The following is a 24,706-nucleotide window of genomic DNA, read 5'->3' as shown; positions in this document are numbered from 1 at the left end:
AAAATTGGTCGTAGCAATCATACACTTTTTATACATTTCACCTTAGAAGCTATTCCTTAAGCAAAATATAAAACAAAAATTTAAAGAACTGAGCAAAAACTAAGTCGGTCGTGAAAGGGTTAAGAAATTGTTCTCTAGTTTATATTTAACATGCCTTGTGTTATCATTAGTATGTGAATTGTAACTGCATCATCAAATGTATTTGTACAGTAAATGGTGACTTCAACTGCATAAAAATGCTGAAAGAGGGTTCAAAATAAATAAATAAATTTTCATGTAAGAGGTTCTTACACACTTCACACTAAACGAAAGATATACAATACAAGGAGGTATATACGAGGGCTATCCACAAATTACATTACGTTTTGGAATTAAAAATAAATAAAGTATTGGAAATTTTTTAAATTCTATACAGATGAAAGCCACACTTAAATTTACTTTTCGACATAGTTGCCATTTAAATTAAGGCACTTATCGTAGCGATGGACGAGCTTGGAAATTCCTTCGTCGTAAAATTCGGCCGCCTGCGCCTTCAACCACGTGGCGACTGTCTTTTGGGACAGAAAAGGTGTGATTTTTGTGGATTTCCTGGAAAGAGGCACTACAATAAACTTTCAAAGGTATTGCCAAACTCTGCACAACCTCAGAAGAGCAATACAAAACAAGCGCAGGGGAAAGTTGGGCTCAAAGATCTTGTTGATTCACGACAACGCCCAGGCCCACACGGCAAATGCCACTCGTGAAGTTCTCGAATCTTTTAAGTGGGAGTTGTTTCCTCATCCGCCGTACAGTCCCGACCTGGCACCGGGCGACTTCCACTTATTCCCAGCAATGAAGAAGTGGTTGGCTATGCAGCGTTTTGATGATGATGCACAGCTTCAAGAAGAGGTAACCAGGTGGTTGAAGGCGCAGGCGGCCAAATTTTACGACGAAGGAATTTCCAAGCTCGTCCATCCCTACGATAAGTGCCTTAATTTAAATGACAACTATGTAGAAAAGTAGTATTTAAGTGTGGCTTTCATCTGTATATAATAAAAAAAATTCCAATGCTTTATTTATTTTTAATTCCAAAACGTAATGTACTTTGTGGATAGCCCTCGTATGATAATTCTTTGGCTGTTGCAGCCAAATTACTGCACTGAAGATGTACTGGAGTCCTTCTGTCGAAAATGTTTCCCAGTAAAAAACTAAAACTATATTATATTTCCTACAAGAATTATCCCATTCGTTTTGTTTTCTAGAGCTAATAGTTCCTGCATTACAGTGTTTTAATGGTATAAATTTAATAATTAATGCCCACTGAACTCAGAAATCACAGAAAATTGACATTAGTTACTATAAAACAACGCCATGTCTTTCGTGGGTACATTTCAAAAATCAACAATTGTATCGTTATCATCATCCTGCAGATCGAGTAACAGTACAGTATTCGTACACATGATGTTATGTGCCACCAGCAATGGAACATGTAACGTCAGCTTTTCAGCATCTACATCGTGTGCGGAATACAATTCGGTTCCCATTATTTTCTCTCATTCAGTCTTCAACTCTCTACATACGAGGTAATTTTTCGGGAACTCGTTCCAACAACTTGTCTGAAGTGAACTGGTAATCGTAATTTCCCTCTATGTACTGGAATATTTCCTCCACCGATGCAGTAATTCCTTTGACCTCTGGGTGTCCCGTTTTCTACATATAGGTGCTGCGACTATAAAGAAATGATATCTTTCATCTGCAGCGTGTAGATTCCCAACATAGGGGACACGTCTTCAGATGGTGTCTCCTTAAGTCACCCTTCGGCTCCTCTGGACGAACTGTAATTGTATTATCGTAACTGAAGGATCCAACACTGTAAATCTTTCGCCATAGTTTTAGGGGTTTTTTTCTTCTGTTTGTCAAAAAATTCGTTATCAGTAGCTTATTCGAAGAGACACCTAATTTTAAAGTCAAATTTCGCTTCAGTTGAATGCAGAAGTTTGACTCCAGCTGACGAAGGCTATTCCTCTGAAACAGCCTCTCTTAGAAATCTTTTAATTGACTGGAGCTGTGGTGTACTCTTTTCTGCAAGGTGCGTTAACGACAACACGTTTCTTGTTCCTGCAACTTATCAGCTGTCCCACCTTATCTCAAATAACTGGCACTTACCAGTCCACATACTCCTTTCTCACGAACATTGCATGGGTCACTGACAACATCACTCACACAGATTAAACACTTGTCATGCATTGTTTTTAGGAACATATATAAAAAGTCTTTTAATTACGGCAAACAAGTACTCGCTTAATAAACTGAAAGTAACTCCATTAAACACGAACACAGTGAAGTTATTTTGTCTTCTCACACAAGAGAACCGGACAGGAAATGCGGGGGATGGTATAGTCAATTATTCGGCGTGTGTGCTGAAGAGCGAGCAGTTCTCGTGGGGGAGGAGTGAGGGGGGGGGGGGGGGGGAAGGGTGTACGGACCTTTTCCAGAAGAAAGCCACAACGGTTATACACGATGACTAACAATCAGTTACCCTACCAACAATGCAAGGCGTGCGGACAGATTTAAGTAGATTCTCTTCGTATGAGTAGTTATATTAGTAACTAATACCTGTATTCCATTTAGCGTTAACGTATTTTATTAAAAATAAACACTTCTCAGACGTGTCTGCGCACAATGCATTTTGTGGAAAACACGCACTCGCACTCTTCCCCCGTGTCTGAGCATTGCTTCACCAATCACCAGTGATTTACGAGGTGTGCTGCAGAAGGGTCGGTATGATTGTGAAACGTCTATAGTTGTCTACTACGACGTAGTGGCGTAGAGAGACTGGAAACTCACTTGCTCGCACTTCGTTTTGGAGACGCACAAAATGGGAAGTAAGTGACCTCATTCAGGCGACCTGCCTTCCCCCTCAGTTCTACCCTCCACCTCCGCTTCTCCCGCAGCCACCAGTCACATCCCCAGAACACAATTTATCCCTCAATATGGCTTTACTATACATAGATATGGTCTGTCGCTTAATATTTGGTGTTTATCAACTTCATTTAGCAACAAACATTATTTTTATACCATTGAAACACTATTTTAATCACTTTTTACGTCCTCTATAATGCAGAAACTATTTTTTACAGAGAAAAATTAACTGGACCTTTTTTGAAGGACGATTGAATGTAGCTTAATTTTGTACTGGGAAATATTTTATCTAGAAGCCTCTGTTCTCGAGTTATTCAAGAGAAAATTGACCTTTAAACGCCGCCGCCCCCTCCCCCCCCCCCCCCCCCCCAGTGACAGCTCACAGATGGGGATTTTTTAGTGTATCGTTCGTGGGACTCACCATTAAAACTTTACAAAATTTGCGACTACACGAATTTTTTCCTCTATGCGCCCTTTCGTTAGTCTCCGTTGAGTGAACTATTGAGACTGCAAACAAAGCATGAACCACCTTTACGACTACAAATCGTCACTTAATTCGTTACGCACTATAAGGCTCATACAGGAAATATTACAATAAGTTCAATAAATACAATGAATATCGGCAACAACGTGCCAGTGGATGTTTTCCAACATATTGCGAAAATTGTCAACATTGACATGTGCACTATTACCATTTATCAAAAGATCTAACTACACAAACAGTACAAGATAACAGCAAATTATTTATTGAAATACGTCTTTTGCTCACAGTTTTTATTATCCCGCGCTATAGTTATTGTCGATCTGTATTCACTGTCTGTAATCAATCGATCAGTTTGATCCCATAATTTCGGGCGATTATATTGGTCGACCATGTCCGATTCATCATTTCGAGTGTAGCAGCTAGTTAGAACATAGAACAATAACAATCGAACATGATAACAGAAAAACAGCGTTGAGTGTATGTTGTGTAATACTAATGTGTATGTTGGCAGAACTTGTAGTAAATACTCACAGTCACATGGTAGTACTGTGTCAGTACTCAGTAGTGTGATGTGGAAATATGGGAAGTAAACTATAATGATAATGAATTTTCTGAAAAGACATGAGGTATAGCAGAACATTCTCATATTGGACGTACGTACGATATTTAGATGTAGCCGACCGACTTAAATAGGTGATGCCAAAAATTACAGCAGACTTAGTGAAGTGGTGGGTGGTAGTGAAGTAGAATTCATTCATTGAGGACATGACGTGTTTTATTAAAAAAAAACTGCAGGCACGAGGAAGAAGCATTAGATTTAATTTACAACGTTCTCGGCGTCATTGACTGACATACAAATAAAGATATCCTTTATTTTAGTTATACTGTTTGGAAAGCAAGATTTTCTGAGTGTTGTGTGATGCTGGACCACTTCTGAAATCGTTGATAACGGTGTGACACACACTGACTCCCTCGGAAAATATGTTTGTGGTAACAAATTGACCGGTAGCAAGGTCCGTAACATATTGAAAAATGCTTAAGAAGGGGGGGTGGGGGGCGGCAATACACAACTTCTACCAATGTAGGCCAACCCGAGGTCAAGATTACGTAATGTTTTGGTTGTGAATTCGCGAAGCCGACGATGGTGAATGGCAAATAAAGGTTATTGTAACAGGCCGAACTTCAACGTAGCCTAATGTTTACGTTCGCGTAATATTTAAACGCACTTTCCATATGTAATGCACTTTAAATCGGAAGACCTAAAACTGCACGGCAAATTCAGGAAATGTAAATATGTTCACGGTCTAGTCCTGGCGTATTGTTATGCATATTTGCTACATGTATCATACATAAACCGTGAAAAATATTAGAGGGTACAACACAGAACTTTTACTTCGTGTATGTGTAGCAGTGTATGGAGGCCTAATTTTGTAATATAACCCAATGATCAATAACATGCACTGCGCATAAATGTTCAAACTGATGTTTCGTCTGTGCTATTTGTGAGTCTATAATGGGTAGTCTGACTTTAACAGGTGACTCACAAAAGTAAAGGACTGCTTCAAGTGTATTCTCATGCTTGAAATGCCCTGGAGTACTTTAGAATTCTATTATCTACCTCCGTGAAACCCTTTTCTTTGTTATTCGTTTCGAAAGAGATGGATACATTTGAGAGATTTAGTTGACAACCACTAAGCACCCAGACTGTAGCATACAATTAATATTTTTATTTGTGCAGCTCATGTTGTTTATTCCCTATAATGCAACAGATGAGAATGTGAAAGATGAGGCATAATTAGAATTCATCAGTAGCAAGATGTCTGTGGTTGCTGGTGTCGGAGAGGTATCTTCTTAGATTCACTTATTCCCTCTTGCGAAAGAAATTAAAACAAAAGATGAGCCCCTTAAAATATTTGAGAATGTGCATAAAAGTAAGGTTAGCTTACTTCCTCAGAATATTAGAGGGTTAAGTAATAAGGTAGAAGGGCTTCTGGTCTGTTTGGAAAATTTAGAGCTCTTGGGAAAGATACACCTCATGCTGATCTGAGCACCACATAACCAGAGTTAGAGAAATTAAATGTAAAAAAATTATACTCTAGCATCCTAGTCATGTAGGACTCATATGGGAAAAGTAGTAGTCTCACACATAAAATTAAATTAAATTGGGATAAGTAGATTTTGTAGAGATCATTACATAGAAGTGTGTGTGTGTGTGTGTGTGTGTGTGTGTGTGTGTGTGTGTGTGTGTGTGTGTGTGGATCAAGGCAGCAGGATTGATAGTTATCTTCAATGAAGTTCAAAGCAAGGAAATGTCTGCATACCTCGTGACAAATGCTAACTTCGATCATATTGCACAGTTGGTTCGAATAAATAAGATACTGCCTTGTTATAGATACTCCTCAGTAGTTAATGATTCCAGAACAAACATTTTTAAGAATAATTTACAAATGATGACCTGGGGTGAAATTTTTAATGAACTGAAAGCTGAAATAAAATTTAATCTATTCCATGATAAATTTATTTCAGCATATGAAAATAGCTTTCCACATAAATTACTGGAAAAGACACTAACACATTGACTGCCATGGGCCTGCTAGTGGCCACAGCAGAGCTGCACACCTGATACTGTGTGGTTCCGGCAGGCACAGCGCAGCCTCGGACATAACTCTGTGTGTAGTGGTGAAAGATCCATCACTAATTGTGTGGCAATCAACATAAACAGCCATGGATCACTAGTAGGATTAAAGTGTCTTGTGCAAGGAAAAGGGAATTGTATCTGCTGGCAAGAACATGTGAAGATCCTGCAGTAGTTGCACACTACAGAAACTACTCAAAATTACTTAGAAAAGTTATTAAAAAAGCAAAGGACGTGCGTACTTTCAAAATTCTGTAATTCCAACAACAAACTTAATGTTTTATGGAATCTGATAAAATGAGAGGCAGGACAAGAAGTCATAGAACAGGATAACATCACTATTAATTTAAATGGAAAGGCTCTAAATAGTTATAATTAGCATATATATTTAATAATCATGTCTGAAATGTAGTAGTAAGTATGGCGATGAACATTTCAAGAGAGCAGGCAAGAGTATGTTGAACAAAGAACATGCACAGAATTCAGTCATGTGAATATCTTGTCCATTTCTCTTTCTGAAATTAAGAAAATTGATATTCTGTCAAAAATAAGTCATCTAGATTTGATGGTCTTTCCACCAGAGTACTAAAGACTTGTTCCTATATATCAGCCTAGCTTTTCTGAAATATGTTAAAATGCATTACTAACTCAAGGCATGTTTCTAGAGAGATTGGAATATGCCGTTCTAAACCCCTTATAAGAAAGTTTACACGAGCAAAATAAATAACTACCAACCCTTTTCACAACCAACACTGATTGCCAAAATTTCTTAAAATGTCATGTATTCAAGAACAGTATCCTCCCTGAGCAACAAAAATATTCTCAGTAAATCATAGTTTGTATTTCAGGAGAGCTGCTCAACTGAGAATGCTATTTACACAGGCCACCAAATTTTGCAAGCACTGAATAACTAATCCACTAAATTTCGGGCATGCAGCCGCGCAAATAAAATTTCCTCTACTGATATTTCGGCCGTGTATCGTCCGGCCATCTTCAGAGCGAGTCACAAGAAATTTAGTAGATTATTCATTATGCCGCAAGAAGTTGAAAATGTACACTAAATAACTAAATCTATATCCGTACTCTGTAAACCACTGTGAGGTGTATGGCAAACGGTATGTCCCGTTGCACTAATTATTAGGGTTTCTTCTTGTTCCATTCACGCATGGGGTGCGGGAAGAATGATTGTTTGAATGCCTCTGTGTGTTCTGTTGGTATTTTCTGTAACCTAGCTCAGGCATTTGACTATGTGAACCACACTATTCTCCTGAATAAACAGATTTTATGGAGTTGATTGTATAGGCAACCAGTGATAGTGTAATGTCTGACTAAAATAGTGCAAAAAGTTGTACTTAATAATACAACCAATGTAAACGGGAGATTCTTTTGACTAGGAGAAATCGCTCAGTTCCAGAAAGATGCGACACATTCAGTTCTGCACATAATAGAGTCACGACACCAATGATATGTGTAGCACATCATAAGGAAATAATATCTAGGTGGAATTTAAAAAAAAAAAAAAAAAAAGTTAGGTGTCCATATTGATGAGAATTTAGTCTGGAAAAAAAATTTGGAACTCCTAAAAAACTCAATTCAAGCCACATTTGCTCTTCAAATCATTGCAAATCTTGGGGAGAGAGAAATAGTAAGCTGACATATTTTCATTCAGCAATGTTTCATATGGAATTATGTTCTGGGGTAACTTGACTTTAAGAAAGGATGTGTTCCTTGCTCAAAAATTTTCCGTAAGAATAATAAGCGATGTTCATCCATACTCATCAGATAGACATCTGTTTAAGGCGTTAGAGACTATTGCCTCACAGTATATTTATTCCATCGTGATGTTTATTGCAAATAATCCACTGCAGTTCAAAAGGAACAACAATGTACATAATTACAATACCAGAAGAAAAACAAACATTCATTGATTCACATTAAGGTTTCCTATAACACAAAATGGGATGCACAATGCTGCCACCAAACTTTTTGGTCACTTCCCCAATGATACAAAATGTCTGACAGGCAGCAAAGTTAAATTTGAAAACAAACTGGAAGTTTCTCCTTGACAACACCTTTTATTCCACAGAAGAATTTCTATTTTTACAATGTGGGAAGCGGTGAAAGGTGGTGGGTAAGAATTACTAACTCATAACAGTACTACAAAAATAAAAATAAATGTTAATAATTGTCAGCATCTACCCATATTTACACATGAATGTAAAATGACTCATTTCACATCATTACAATTAATTGTAAAAATGATCAGTGGAACATGAAACTAAATAGCTAGCTAACTAAATTCCTTGTATGAGAAAGTATATGGTCAGCTCATCACCCATTATAATACATCTGGCAACAGCTATGAAACTTACTGTTGAGGCATCACTTGTTTGATCATTTTTAGACAATTTATTTCTTTGCTCCTGACTTGACTAAAAAAATTTGCTGGTAGGTATTCCAAGTAAAGCTGTTTGCTATCTAGCTACAGTCAACTTGCTTTTATATTTTACATTGCATTAATCATATTCGATGGATCCAATGGAGAATGGTCTCTGTGATGTGGAGAGAAGTCAGGAATGTACATTTAAGAGCAATACAGTGAAACGACACTGCTTGTTTGTTCTACAGTGCTAATTCTGATTGCACATTAAATTTAACAGTTTCTGTAAAGATACAGTTAGATTGGAGTTCTGGGATAGAAATTTCTTTTAATTAAATCTTTAAACTCCACTACATTATCTACATGGCATTTACTGTGCTCTGGTAGGTGTACCTACTTATCCGTCTCCTTTCTGTACTAATGGTAATCACCTGAACTTGTTTTTGGTCCTAGTGTTATGTTCATGCTTTTCTCTGTTTTTTGTGAAGAGAGACATAATGGTTATGACAAAGGACTTTAAGAAGTATAATTTGTTATGTGGAATATTTGTGAAAATACCAAGTTTTTTAAGAGAATTATTCAGAACGGTCTTTACTGAACAACAGATTTCACTGTGAAAAACCTCACATGTTGACAACTTGTTTTTATTGGTATACAGAACCTTACCAAGAACAGTTTGCAGCTAGAATTCAGAAAACTGCAGATTTGGAGATAAAATAAATAGCATCTTTCCAACAGTCTGTATTCCCATTTGGTTGAATTGTTGGCCTCAAAAGACACACTTTTTAAGTTTGAGGATTTGTGATTGAACATATCAAAAAACAAAGCTTTAAAATTTCAAGAGACATTATTTTGTGTTAAATCTACATTGTACTTTTGAAAGTACCTACAGAAGAGACAGTGTATAGACTTTTTTGGGCAGCTCCCTCCTCTGGACTAGACAAGTGTCACTAGAATTGTTAACAAGATAGGCTTATTTTTGAAATATAATTAAATCATTACAGACACAATAGAAAGATGTCATATTTCCCAAGTACATGCAGCTCTGCTATATGGCTTAATGATGATGATATCCTCATGGGTAAAATATTCCAGCAGTAAAATAGCTCCTCCCACACTCTGATCTCCATGTGGGATGTACTCAAGAGGGTGTTGTCCTAAGGTAAAGTAAAACTGGCATTCTACAAGTTGGAGGGTGGAATGCTAGATCCCTTAATCACATAGGAGGGCTAGAGAATTTAAATACAGAAATGGTCAGTAATTGCTTTGAAGAGAGACAATTCAGTTGTACCAACAATTTATTCAATACACAACTGTTTTCAGGAAATTCAGATTCCAAACACTTTTTCGCCTTTTTTCACACCAGATCTCCCGTTGCTTTCCAGTTCACCTTTATCTCTCCCCTATATTTTTATTTTCATTTCAGCCTCATGTTACACTTTCCACCTTCTAATACCATGTCACCCTCATACCATCCCCACAACGACCCCATTAAGTTTTATTTACATTCCCTTCGCAAACATGCCTTCGCCCTAGCCAGATTACACTCGCATATTTTAATTTCTCAGGCTTGTCTGACATTTGGCATTACCCCCAAAGGCCTCACACTTAAAGTTCCCATCTCTGGCTGTAACCCTTCTTTCCATCAGTCCCTATACCAGTTCCAAACTGAACAATCCATTGCCCTCACCCACCTAATCCTTCACCTACACGTCAACTCAGCCAATGAACACACCGTCAACTCCTATCCTTAATAAAAGTCCTCAGTCTTTCCTCTCCCACATCCACACCGGCTGTTCAGAGCATCCTCCTACAGGCCAACCGCAAATTAGAACAGCATGCCACCCTCTACCTCAAAAAACTATCCAATCTCCTGGTTTCCCACCTCCGGAAAGGAAAACTCACTCACCCTTCACAACCTTTCCAGCAAACCTCAACCTCCTCTCATTGCACACAGACCCAGTCTCTGCCATCTACTCAATCTCCTAAAACCTCAAAATTCCAATCAACACAACCTGGAACCACAACACCCTAATTCAGTAGTTAACCTTTCCTCCAAACCTCTCTCCCAATCCGAAACCTCTGTCCTATCCAAAGGCCTCACCTTCAGCCCCACTCCCAGATTCAACCAAACAGCCCTTGTAAAAGATTTACTGTACTACACTCGTACTCTCTGCTGGAAATATCACTTTGCCACGAAGAAAAATGATCCTAATCCTACTCCTAATGATCCAACTCCCCAAGACACTATCCAAATTGAACCCTGCCTGGAACAGTTCCGTCCTCCGTCACAGCGTGACCCACCTCCTCTTCCTCAAAATCACCCTCCCCAAACTTTCCAGGAATTTCTGACTTCCAGTCTTGCCTCTCAATCCTTCTTAAAAAACCTTAATCCTACTCCCAACATCACCACTGCTGAAGCCCAGGCTATCCGTGATCTGAAGGCTGACTGATCCATCGTCATTCTTCCGGCGGACAAGGGTTCCACGAGTCGGGAGTATGTGGCTGAGGGACTGCGTCAGCTTTCAGACAACACTACATACAAAGTTTGCCAAGGTAATCCCATTCCTGATGTCCAGGTGGAGCTTCAAGGAATCCTCAGAACCTTAGGCCCCCTACAAATCCTTTCACCCGACTCCATCGACCTCCTGACCCCACCAACACCCCGCACCCCTACCTTCTACCTTCTTCCTAAAATTCACAAAACCAATCATCCCGGCCGTCCCATTGTAGCTGGTTACCAAGCTCCCACAGAACGTATCTCTGCCTACGTAGATCAACACCTTCAACCAATTACATACAGTCTCCCATCCTTCATCAAAGACACCAACCACTTTCTTGAACGCCTGAAATCCTTACCCAGTTTGTTACCCCTGGAAACCATCCTCGTAACCATTGATGCCACTTCCTTATACACAAATATTCCGCACGTCCAGGGCCTCGCTGCGATGGAGCACTTCCTTTCACACCGATCACCTGCCACCCTACCTAAAATCTCTTTCCTCATTACCTTAGCCAGCTTCATCCTGACCCACAACTTCTTCACTTTCGAAGGCCAGACATACCAACAATTAAAGGGAACAGCCATGGGTACCAGGATGGCCCCCTCGTACGCCAACCTATTCATGGGTCGCTTAGAGGAAGCCTTCTTGGTCACCCAGGCCTGCCAACCCAAAGTTTGGTACAGATTTATTGATGACATTTTCATTATCTGGACTCACAGTGAAGAAGAACTCCAGAATTTCCTCTCCAACCTCAACTCCTTTGGTTCCATCAGATTCACCTGGTCCCACTCCAAATCTCATGCCACTTTCCTTGACGTTGACCTCCATCTGTGCAATGGCCAGCTTCACACGTCTGTCCACATCAAACCCACCAACAAACAACAGTACCTCCATTATGACAGCTGCCACCCATTCCACATCAAACGGTCCCTTCCCTACAGCCTAGGTCTTCGTGATAAACAAATCTGCTCCAGTCCGGAATCCCTGAACCATTACACCAACAACCTGAAAACAGCTTTTGCATCCTGCAGCTACCCTCCCGACCTGGTACAGAAGCAAATAACCAGAGCCACTTCCTCATCCCCTCAAACCCAGAACCTCCCACAGAAGAACCCCAAAAGTGCCCCACTTGTGACAGGATACTTTCCGGGACTGGATCGGACTCTGAATGTGTCTCTCCAGCAGGAATACGACTTCCTCAAATCCTGCCCTGAAATGAGATCCATCCTTCATGAAATCCTCCCCACTCCACCAAGAGTGTCTTTCCCCCGTCCACCTAACCTTCGTAACGTCTTAGTTTATCCCTATGAAATCCCCAAACCACCTTCCCTACCCCCTGGATCCTACCCTTGCAACCGCCCCCAGTGTAAAACCTGTCCCATGCACCCTCCCACCACCACCTACTCCAGTCCTGTAACCTGGAAGGTGTACACGATCAAAGGCAGAGCCACGTGTGAAAGCACCCACGTGATTTACCAACTGACCTGCCTACACTGTGAAGCTTTCTATGTGGGAATGACCAGCAACAAACTGTCCATTCGCATGAATGGACACAGGCAGACAGTGTTTGTTGGTAATGATGGTCACCCTGTGGCTAAACATGCCTTGGTGCACGGCCAGCACATCTTGGCACAGTGTTACACCGTCCGGGATATCTGGATACTTCCCACTAACACCAACCTGTCAGAACTCTGGAGATGGGAACTTGCCCTTCAGTATATCCTCTCTTCTCGTTACCCGCCAGGCCTCAACCTCCGCTAATTTCAAGTTGCCACCGCTCATACCTCACCTGTCATTCAACAACATCTTTGCCTTTGTACTTCCGCCTCGACTGACATCTCTGCCCAAAGTCTTTGCCTTTACAAATGTCTGCTTGTGTCTGTGTATGTGCGGATGGATATGTGTGTGTGTGCGAGTGTATACCTGTCCTTTTTTCCCCCTAAGGTAAGTCTTTCCGCTCCCGGGATTGGAATGACTCCTTACCCTCTCCCTTAAAACCCACATCCTTTCGTCTTTCCCTCTCCTTCCCTCTTTCCTGATGAAGCAACCGTTTGTTGCGAAAGCTTGAATTTTGTGTGTATGTTTGTGTTTGTTTGTGTGTCTGTCAACCTGCCAGCACTTTCATTTGGTAAGTCACATCATCTTTGTTTTTAGATATAGATTCCAACTTAAGGTATATGAGCAGTTGTAACACTCAGAAGGAGAAAAACCAGGTGAACAGACTAATGAACAAGATGACTCACTTATTGTACTTGGTAATGCATAACATACAGGTGGGCCAGCCAATGTGAAGGCTCCAAGCCACTGCATCTTAGGCAAAACTATAAAAAAGAGGAGAGGGTCTAATAATCAGACAAACTTAAAGCATAACGTTTGGACAGTAGGATGAAGGAAAAGGGAACCAGAAAGCAAATAATGTACTCCCACTGCCCACCCTCAGGCAGATGCACACTATGGACACCAATAAGCACTGAGCAACAGCCTGTGCCAGGGGAACAGAAGTGTGAAGTGATATAGGTGCACATGATGTGTGTATCTTGTTTTTCCAGACATATTAAATTATATTTCCACCCTCCTGAAAATGGTTGTGAAATGAATAACTCATTACTACAGCTGAAGCAAACCTCTGTAAATTAATCAATTATGCTTTTCACTGGCAGATGGTCCTACAAACCAAATTTTGGGGAAATAAATAGTTTTAAGTTAGATACAGTGGGTGTTAGTGAAGTTCTGTGGCAGCAAGAATAGAACTTTGGTCAAGTCAGTACAGTGAGATCAGCACAAAATCAAATAGGGATAATGTAGGAGTACACCTGATAACAAACAAGACAATAGGAATGTGGGTAAGCTACTTCGCAGAACATAGTGAACGTAGTATTGTAGACAAGACGGACACAAAGCTAACACCCATCACCGTAGTAAAAGTTTACATTACTACCAGGTTTGCAAGATAAAGGAAATTATTCAAATAGTGAGACTTCCTTACTTGGATTTAGTCCCTCCAACACTAAGCAACATATAAAGCAACAAGGTTCTTCCACTGAACTCTTATCTGCTAGACTGTTAGCTTCCTCTTATCTGCCAGACTGTTAGCTTCCTCTCAGTACATGTCCATGCATTGAAAATCCTTTGCAAAAGTTCATTTTGAGTTATTATGAGATATTCCTCTACTTCTGTATCCACTGTTTTCACAACAGTACTGATTTGGGGATTCTTTCGTGCACAGAACATGCCCCACAAGTTCAGTCTTCTTTCAGCAATGATTTTGTGCAGGTGGTGTAGACTACTACTTCTCTGCACTTCATCATCTGAACTGTGGTTGTGATAACTGATCTTCAGGAGTCACTTCAACCATCATTAGTCAGAAAAATTATGCTTGGTTGCTGATTTAACTGATATTTTCCAGGTTTCACGTGTGTTTATGGCGTATAAGGATGACAGAGGATTACAGCTGAAGCTTTGTGACAAACTTAACAGTCCAGCTGCCACATGGATCCCTTTCGTTTGCAGATTGCAGAAACTTTCCCAATTCTGCTTCTGATATTTGCAGCTACATCTCCATTACTACAGATAAGGCTGCCGAGATACAGATATCAGTCAACATCTTGTAGAACTTTGTTGCACTAGAATTTGAGTAAGCACATTTCTACTTTTTATGCACTTTGTGTTATCACCATTTATGAGGGTGGTTTGAAAAGTTATCAGAATCACCACGAGAGGTCAGCACTAGTACGAGTTGTTCATGTGATATTCATTGGACTGTTGCCTGTAAACATGTGCCATGTCAATGCTCTTGGAAGAGACCTGTGATGCTGATGTGGCTCTGTTGTCCTGCACAGTGATTTGCAAAGATGGAAAAAAATGAAGATTCGAGCAGTGATTAAGTACTTCATAAAGAAAGGTATTAAAGCAAAGGACATTCATGGCGATTTCCAGAATATACTGAGCTCCTTCATGTTGCAAAGTGGACAAGTGAATTTAAATTTGGTCAGAAGAGCTTAGATGATGCTCCGCGCAGTGGTCAGCCAAGATGTGTCAGTCCTCCATAAATGATTGCAAAAGTGCACAAAATTGTCATGGAGGATCGCCGATTGAAAGTGTGTGAAATTGCTCACACTTGCCAGATGTCATCTGAAAGGATATATCACATTTTAACAGAAGAAATAGAAATGAATAAAATTATCTGCAAGATGGGTGCCACGACTCTTGACACTGGATCAGCAACCCATGAGAATGGACATATCAGAACAATTTTTGGCCTGTTTTCGGAGAAGCGAACAAGATTTTTTGCACCTGTGTGTGGCCGCAGATGAAACTTGGGTGCACTACTATACCCCAGAGACAAAACAAGTCAAAGCATTGGAAACATGCTGATTCTCCGCCACCAAAGAAGTGGGAAAGGGCATGGCATCAGTGTTCTGGGATGCAAAAAGGATTCTGTTTGTAGATTATCTCCACACTGGGCAATTGATTACTGGAGAATACTATGATAACCACCTGGACAAATTGCAAGAAAAGATGTGTGAAAAAAGGCCAGGCATAGCAAGGAAGAAAGTCATCTTTCATCAAGACAATGTCCACACACGTGCTATTTCCATGGCAAAATTACACAAACTAAGATATGAATTGTTGCCACAAACACCTTATTCAACTGATATGGCTCCGTCTCTTCCCAAAACTGAAAATTTTTCTTGGTGTGCGAAGATTCACTTCAAATGAAGGATTGATAGCCGGAGTTGACAATTATTTTGCTGGGCTGGAGGAAACTCATTTTCGAGATGGGATCAAGTCACCAATTGCGTTAATCTACAAGGTGACTACATTCAAAAATAAAAAAGCTTTCAGTGATGTAAGTATTTTTTTTTCTATTCTGTTCTGAGAACTTTTCAAACCACCCTCGTATTTTTACTCTTAGGTTCTCATAGCTGACTAACTGGTGTTTCTTGAATCCTTTTTAGAAGAACGAGACAAACATTACCTTGTCCTGAGAGAATGGTGATAACTCTCCAATTTTTACATTTGGTTAAATATCCTTATGCATGCTTCAGGGAGATCACGACTCTTTCATGAGTAAATACATAGCAAGCATGGGGTCACAGGCTATTGCAGCACCTCCTTCCTTTCCTGTGCTGCAATGTCAACAGTTCCTAATGGAAGGGACCGTCCACTGTAAAGAAACTTCTAAAGAAACAGAGACTAGTGCACAGTAGGTGTAAAACAAACCATAGTGCTATATATTGAGAGTTCTGAATGAAATGCATTTGGCTGTCAAGGCAGCAATGTGTGAAATCTTCAGTGGCTGCCATAGAAGAATATTGTCAACCGATCTTTCACGAAAACCAAAGAAATTGTTGTCGTATGCACTGGTTGTTAGTGGCACAAAAGTTAGTGTCAAGTCACTCATGAATGGGACAGGAACTGAAATTGAGGGTAGCAAAGCAAAAGCTGAAGTACTAAACTCCATTTTCAAATGTTCCTTTGAAAAGGAAAACCAGGAGAATTGCCCCAATGTAATCCTCATACCACTGAAAAGATGAGTAAGACAGGTGTTGAGAAACAGCTGTGAAATCATTAAAACTAGATAGAGCCCCAGGGTCCAATGAGATCCCTACTAGATTCTATACCGAAGTTGCTGTAATTTATCGTAGATCTTTCGAACAAAAACAATGACCAGAAGTTGGAAGAAAACAAGAAGGGTAGCAGAAGTGATCCACAAAACTACTGTCCAGTATCTTTGATGTAGATTTGTTTTAGAATCTTCTAACATCTTCTGATTTCAAACCTTATGAGGTATATCAAACAGAATGACCTGCTCCACGCCAAGCAGCATGGATTCCAAAAACATTGATCATGCAAAACCCAACCCACACTTTTCTCACATGATATGCTGAAAGTTTTGGATCAAGGCAGTCAGGTAAATGCAGTATTTCTTGATTTCCAAAAAGTGTTTGACTTTGTACCATATCTATGCTTGTTGTCAAAAATCCGATCTTATGGGGTATCAAAGCTTGTGACTAGATTTGAGTGATGCAGCATATTATCTTGGGTGGAGAGTCATCATTAAATGTAGAAGTAATTTCCAGGGAAGTGTATTGGGATCCTCGCTGCTCATGTTGTATATTAATGACTTGCAGACTGTATTAATAGTAACCTCAGATTTTCCATAGTGGTTCAGGTATCTATAATGATACACTGACTGAAAGAAGTGGCATAAATATTCAGTCAGATCTTGGCAAGATTCCAAAGTAGTGCAAAATTTGGCATATTCCTTTAAATGTGCATCGACAAAAGGAGAGAGGAAAAAAAAAAAAGTGTAGTAGCCTGTGACTATAATATCAATGAACCACAGTTGGAATTGGCCAACTCCTACAAATATATGGGTGTAACATTTTGTAGGGATTTGAAATGGAATGTGATCGCGTATGCTCAGTATGGTTTGTTAGTAGATTACTGGGAAAATGCAAATCAATCTACAAAGGAGATTGCTTACAGGTTACTTATCTGACCTGTTCTGGAATTCTGCTGAAATGTGTGAGACCTGTAACAGATAGGACCAACAGGAATACTGAATGTACACAGAGGAGGACAAGGACAGCTCAGATGATTACAGGTTTGTTTGGCCCATTTGAGAATGCCACAGAAATGCTGAAGAAACAGAACTGGCAGACTCTGGAAGATATAAATAATCTATCCTGAGAAAGCCTACTTACAAAGTTTCAAGAACCAGCTTTAAAAGATGACTCTTAATAATAGACTACAACTTCCTACTTATCACTCACATAAGGATTGTGAGGACAAGATTAGATTAATTACAGCAAACACAGAGGCATTTAATCAGTCATTCTTCCCATGCTCCGTACATGAATGGAGTGGGAAGAAACTTTAATAACAGGTATAGTGGGATGTACTTTCTGCCAAGCACTTCATAGTGGTGAACAGAGTATATAGTTGTAGATATCACCTTCCTTCTATTGCTCTATTTCTCATGGTGGCAGCCTTTATGTTGATCCAGCTATTCCCTAGATTCTGCCTTCCTTTCTTGGAATATTCTTTCATTCACCACCTTTTGGCTAAAGTAATTTGTGGTCTCCTTCTGGGTTTGACCATCACTTCCAAATGTTTCTGTAGTGTGGACTTAATGTGTAATAGCACCTAATGCATCCATAGTTAAAGGTCATCTGTGTGCAATGCCTTTGTAGGCTCTTATTTGAGCTTCAAAGCCAACATGGTAACTAATGTAATGGGGTGGGATGGTTTTGTGATTAGACTCCCCTTCATATCATGTTGGAAGCAATAATGTTGCGAGTATGAATGACCTCAGCAGTCATCATTTGCAATTTTTTCAGATCTCCAAGCAGGCCACTTACTTAGAAGAACCACTTTGGCTGTTAGGGGCCTTCTACTTGACCAGCATCATACTAACAATGATCTGTGTCTGCTGTGCAACACTTCCTGTGGGGGAGCACCACTTTGTCCGGTGAGGCCTTCTATATGGCCAACATCTTACCGGCCACCATATTTGACATTCTTAGACCCAGTCCATCATCGTGGAGTTCGTCTGGCCACTGACACCTTGTGGACTAATCCCATAGACAGTCCCTGTCGAAGCAGGGATCTTACATCCTCAGTTCCAATGGAACTAACTTGATGTATCTCATTCTTTTTGCACACAAGAGGTGTTGACCTGCTGATACCTTGCCCTTGGGTGAGACTACCAGTTGGAATGCGCCTTGTAGCCCTCTGCCAGAACCTCTGCCTCTCCTCCATCGAGTGTGCTACCCATGTTTTCTCGTGACCCCCACTCCCATGATACCCATGCCACGAATTAGGACCAATCTACAGGGTGTCCCACTCAAAGTGCCCTGATTTCAAGGACCCAGTAGAGAAAAAGCACAGTAGATATGACAATGAAAAATGTGCCACATTGTAGAGCATCTCAAAGAATTTATATTCCCACATCAGAAGTGCCAAGTATCATCGACAGAGTGCAGCATAGTCACATGAAATGAAAATGGCGACTCCACAGCAGCACGTGCAAGCAGTAGTGTGATTTGCAGAAACAAAATCGCCAATTACTGCGCAAAGAAATTACCATTGTGTGTATTAATGTGATCCACCTGATGTGAAAACAATTAAGGAATGGCATAAGAAGTTTCTGCCAACAGGAAGTGTTCTGAAACATTCTGGTGGTGCACATTATGGAGTTTCAGAAGAGACAGTGCAGAACATCAGACAAGCGTTTCTCAGAAGCCCATGTAAGTCAATTCGTCAAGCATCTAGGCAACTTGATGTACCTCGATCAACATTGCATCGTGTAGCTCACCAGCGTCTTCGTATATGTGCTTACAAAGTGCAAATTTTGCAACATCTGACACCGAACGAAAAACCATGCCAACAACAATTGACTGCGGATATGTTGCAGCATATTGATATGGATGCCAGCTTTCTGGAAAGATGTTTATTCTCAGATGAGGCAACCTTTCATCCATCAGGAAGGGTTAATAGGCACAATGTTCAGCTTTGGGGTTCGCAAAATTACACATTATCATTGATCATGTTCATGTTAGCCCTAAACTAAATGTCTGGTGCGGGCTAATCCATGACAGGATTGTTGGACTGTTCTTCTTTGCGGAACAAACAGTGAATGGGTCAGTATATCTAGACATGTTGGAGCAGTTTGTGTACCCTAAGATATAAGACTTGCAACCCAACATCATTTTTCAACAAGATGGAGCTCCGCCACATTGGTCAACGGCTGTTCCCAAGTTCCTGGATAGGAAATTTCCCAGTCGTTGGATCGAACGTGAAGGACCCATTGCCTGGCCACCACGTTCACCCGACATTATGCTGCTTGATTTCTTCATGTGGAGATTCATGAAGGACGGCGTGTATGCGACCAAAGTGGACGACATTCCTATGTTGCGAAATCGTATCACCAATGCGATTGCAACAATAACAGAGGAAATGTTACAAAGAACTTGGCAAAAAATTGCATACAGACTCGATATTCTTCGTGCTACAAATGGTTCACATGTAGAGGTGTATTTATGATGAATAAATAAATTCTTTGAAATGCTCTACAATGAGGTGCATTTTTCATTGTATATGCTGTGGTCAGAGAGCTTTGAGTGGGACACCCTGTATTTCGAGATCCGAAAGTCTCAGTCACCCCCGTGACCTTTCATATTTCTTATGTTCAGTTCTTCAGGAGTTTCAGTGTGCTACCAACTTATGCACTGACAGCTCTAAAACTGTTGATAAGGTGAGATATGCTGTTACATTCCCTGTTAGTCAGAAACTCCATTTGTTGCCAGGAACATGTAATGTGTTTACAGCAGACCTGACTGCCATTGATTTTGCACTTCACTTTATTAAATGAGCTGCCCTTCATTATGTTTTAATATGTATATATGGGTATCAATGAACTGGCCAACTATTTGGATAGAGGAGAAGTTACTTTTCTCCCATTCACTTGGCCAATTCCAGGTGTCGTTTTGCAGCAGCAAATAAGATCTCTGCTCTCTCTAAGATCAGATGACATCTGTTTGGCTACTGCTCCCTGCAATGAACTCCATGCTATCGAGGAGACTACTGCCGCATGCACTCTTACTTCTTTTCTTCCTGAAACGAACCCACCATCCTATGTCACCTCCACATTGGCAATACCATGCTAACCCATAATTTGTTTTATGTAGCAAACTGCCCCCGCAATGTTGTTGTGGATGCATATAGATAGTAACTCAAATCTTGGTGGAATTCCCACTTCATCTATCCCTCTGTGCTAAGTAAGCCTTTCCAATTCTTTGTATTTACTCACAGATGATTCGTGAATGGTTGAACTGGTGCCTACTTTCTCTGTGAAAGTGGTTTTTATTTTCAGATATAAGATTTAAGCTACATACAGGGCAGGGATGAGATGGTTGGAGTTGTGTATTCCCCACTGCATGCTGTGTCTGTAGGACCCCTGACCCTACCTCTTTGACCAGCCTTACTCTTTCATCCACCTCCTAATCTGCTTGCTTTTATATGTGATTTGTCTCCTTTTCTGCTGCACCCTATTTTCTATTTTAGAGGTAGCAGTTCGTTGAATTGTAGCTGCTCTTTAATACCTTGACTAAATCAAGCAGAGGTGAGACAGCTGTGGGTGGGATGACTCCTATTACATGCAGAGCCACAGGGACATCCCACCTGCTGCCATACCAATTTCTCTCCTCTTGTTTCTGTTGTTGTTGGTCTAACTAATGCCCATTACATTTTTAGCTTTCTCACTTTTAATGTTCCGAATCTGCCAACTAGAAGACATTCATTGCTCTGTAACAGTCTTCACCCTCAATCGGGTTGGCGGAATTTAGATATGACATGGGGCATTTCTCCCAATTAGATGAACCTCGAGGGAGCAGGTGTCTGCTGTGAAGTTTGTATCAGCTCAGCTCTGGCATCAGTATTGCCTTCATTGTCTCAGTCTTTCTGCTCCTACGTACTTCCATTAGAACATGTACTTCACAGGCATTGCTAATTCTGGATGAACTGCTGCTAGAAAGAGGAACTGATGACCTCGTTGATTAATCCTTTAGTCTCCAATCAACCAACCAACCATCCTTACTTAGTAGTTCAGCAATGATGTCACACCTTCAATCTTCTGGGACTCACCTTGTTTGCCAACAGGTATGGCAAAGTGTAGTAAGGTAATTAATTAAATCAGCATCTACATAATTCACCATTTTTGATGAGATTTTCTTCACAATAGCTGCTTTATTGTTTTTAAGTGTTGTGATTGCAGTGAGCACCTCTACTTCTTTATCACCTGATCTTACCATTATCTCCTGCCTTTTTGCCCCATTTCCAAAGCTGTGAGCATTAAGTGAATTGGCTTGTTTAATGTTTCTGTGAAGTACTCAGTTCATTGGGCACCTTGTTCATCTTTTAGGATCAGAAGTTTGCCGTTTTTATCCTTTATGGAGCCATTTCAAAAACCATAAGTTGCAGTAGATTCTCGAACAATATGGTGTCATGTTCTGGTGTCATTTTTAAAGTATTATCTTTTTGTTCAAACCACTCTGTAGCTTTAGAACTGCTTTTGATGGTGGTCTCTAACTTGCCAATTATTTTTTTCTTTAGCTACTTGGCACTCTTCTTAATCTTTAGCTTGTTGGTGGTGTTTGTTTTGCCATTTTTCCTTCATTTGTCAGATCCAAGTTTGATCTTGAATCCATCATTCTTTCTTCAGCACGTGGACTCACCAAGTACTTGAAATTAAACAGTTGCATTTCAGTGCCATTTGATAGATATCTACACACCTGTAATTGATTTTTACAGCTGATTACAAATAAATTTTCTACTTTCTTGTTTTTTGCTTTGCCAATCTAACAGTCACTTAGGTTGTCTGTACTGCTGCGATCTGAACTTCACTTACAAGTCCACTCACACAAAGAAAAAGGCCTGGCCCAACAGATGTAGATAGGTTTGTGTTTCTTGCTAAGAGGGCTTCCATTGACTGTTTGTGCAATTATCAGTTTGATTTAGAGCATTTCTATAAGATGAATGCCATTTCTTGTGTATCGTTTTATGTTGAAAGAAACTATTGCCTACATTGATCTGTAAATGCTACATAATAATCTGAAACACTCGCCATTCTCATTTGTGCATTGTGCTTCTAGAAAGGGTCCAACAACATGCTGAAAGGCATTGCTAAATAATCCATTCATATCACCTATTAGAAGCATTTAAGCATGACTGGTAATTTCATCAAATACACTGTGAAACTGCTCATAAAAAACTTCCTTGTCTTCACATTTAAATCTTTAGTGGGTGTGTAGACCCAAACCATCGTTGTCCTGGTGTGAGAAGAATGAAAATGTGCAGTGAGGATTTTATCATCTACGTCTACATACATATTCCGTAAGCCACCATACAGTGCATGGCAGAGGGTACCACAAGCCACTAAGTCATTTCCTTTTCTATTGCACACCGATAGAAGTCTTTTTTGATAAATTAGAATTGTTGCTAAATACTATTTACAAAAAAGAAACTGATTATTCTTTGTGGTGATTTCAATATTAATCTTCTAGTTGAAAGTCAACAAAAAAGGCAATTTTTGGACATATTAAAGAGTTTCAACATGTCACCACACATAAACAATTCAACTAGAATAACAAACACCTCCAATAGCCTCATAGATAACATTTTCTCAAATATGTCAGAAACTGACATAGAGGTAACAAACATAGATTTAGGATTGTCTGACCACAATGCTCTCACCATTGAAATCCCTTTAAGGTCAAAGGAAGATAAAGGTGTAAATAATATTTACAAAAGAAACTTCTCTGTGGACAGCTGTCATCAGTTCATAAGTATCTTAGAAAATGAAAATTGGTTAGATGTTTTGAAACAGTCAAGTACAGATGAGGCATATAGTGTATTTGCATCGATTTATATGATGAACTTTGAGATGTGTTTTCCAAAGAAACTGACCAGAGTCAAGTCTACTGGATACATAAAGTCAAGTTCTTGGAATTAAGAAATCATGTGAAAACATGAAAAAACTGAATTCAGAGTTGAGGGAGTGTACAAATATTGATTTTATAGAATATGTAAAGAGGTATAGGAAAATATACAGCAGAGTAATTGCAAATGCAAAGTTATTAAGTAATAATATGGAAATAAAACAGTCCAGAAATAAAACTAAAATAGCATGGGAAATTGTGAGAAAAGAAACCGGGGTACCTACCAAAGACAAGGAAATTATTCTAAAATATGAGGAGAATAAAATGGTAGATAAATATGCCATGCCTAATTATATAAATAATTACTTTTTAAATGTACCCCAGACATTAAGCAGGAATCTTGGGGAGCAGATTAAGATGGAAGCACCCAAGGCAGCCAGCAGTATGATGGCAGTTCCAACAAACGAAAAAGAAGTTTTAAAAGTGATTAAAAGTCTGAAGTCCAAGATGTCAGCTGGAGTAGATGAGGTGCCAATAATATTAGTAAAGAAAACAGCTAATCAGACAGCGAAACCATTGACGCACATAGCAAACTTGTCAATGGCTGAGGGCGTGTTTCCACAAAAACTGAAAATTTCTAAAGTCATTCCCCTGTTGAAAAAGGGTGATAAACTTAAAATAGAAAACTATGGACCTGTCTCACTCCTCCCAACTTTCTCTAAAGTTTTAGAGATACTAATGAAATATAGAGTCACACATTATCTTAATATGCACAATCTGATAAACAGTAATCAGCATGGATTTAAAGCTGGGAGAAGTACCGAAACAGCTGTACTAGAATACACAAAAGAAATAATCACTAAATTGGAAGAGGGAAATAGTGTAGTTGGGATAAATCTAGATTTGTCAAAAGCCTTTGACACTGTTGACCACAGCATACTTTTGAAAAAGCTTGAAGTTATAGGTATCAGAGGACCGGTAAAAAAGTGGTTTGAGTCTTATCTGGAAAAGAGGATGCAGGTGGTTGAAATTACAGCACCAAATATTAATCAAAAAATTAAACTAAGATCAGATCCAAGGGAGGTCACTGTAGGAGTACCTCAAGGAAGTGTATTAGGCCCCTTGCTGTTCCTCATTTACATGAATGATATTCAGGTGTCAGAGAGAAAAGCGAGAATCATGTTATTTGCTGATGATACTAGTTTAATAGTTAGTGATATGAAGCAGTCATTGCACAGTACTGTGGACCATGTCCTACAAGATATACAAAAATGGTTTAGTGCTAACAAGCTAACAATGAATGCAAAAAAAACTAATTATGTGCAATATGGAAAAATAAGTGAACAGGACGACCTAAAT

The 24,706-nt window shown here is 39.7% G+C and overlaps 1 protein-coding gene across 5 annotated transcripts in view; it reads left to right on the top strand.

The window, feature by feature from the left end:
- The window catches only part of LOC126175461 (thymidine kinase 2, mitochondrial-like), a 228,140-nt gene that overhangs the window by 86,747 nt on the left and 116,687 nt on the right, over positions 1 to 24,706 (top strand). The window contains exons 1-2 of one of the 5 annotated variants that reach the window (XM_049922271.1): positions 3,942 to 4,011; positions 14,311 to 14,538. The exons of 1 other annotated variant lie outside the window; for it this stretch is intronic. Coding sequence is in view for 2 of the 4 variants with exons in the window: in XM_049922269.1 (XP_049778226.1) it covers positions 4,007 to 4,038 (32 nt within the window). In the remaining 2 variants the exon portion in view is untranslated. Of the gene's footprint in view, positions 1 to 3,891; positions 4,039 to 4,548; positions 4,673 to 14,310; positions 14,539 to 24,706 lie in introns of those variants that run through there. 3 more of the 5 variants (XM_049922269.1, XM_049922270.1, XM_049922272.1) reach the window with 3 other exon arrangements.

The sequence above is a fragment of the Schistocerca cancellata genome, chromosome 3, assembly GCF_023864275.1.
Source record: "Schistocerca cancellata isolate TAMUIC-IGC-003103 chromosome 3, iqSchCanc2.1, whole genome shotgun sequence".
Taxonomy (NCBI): Eukaryota; Metazoa; Arthropoda; class Insecta; order Orthoptera; family Acrididae; genus Schistocerca; species Schistocerca cancellata.
Note: the sequence above shows the minus strand (reverse complement) of the source record. Positions and strands in the feature narration are given on the sequence as shown.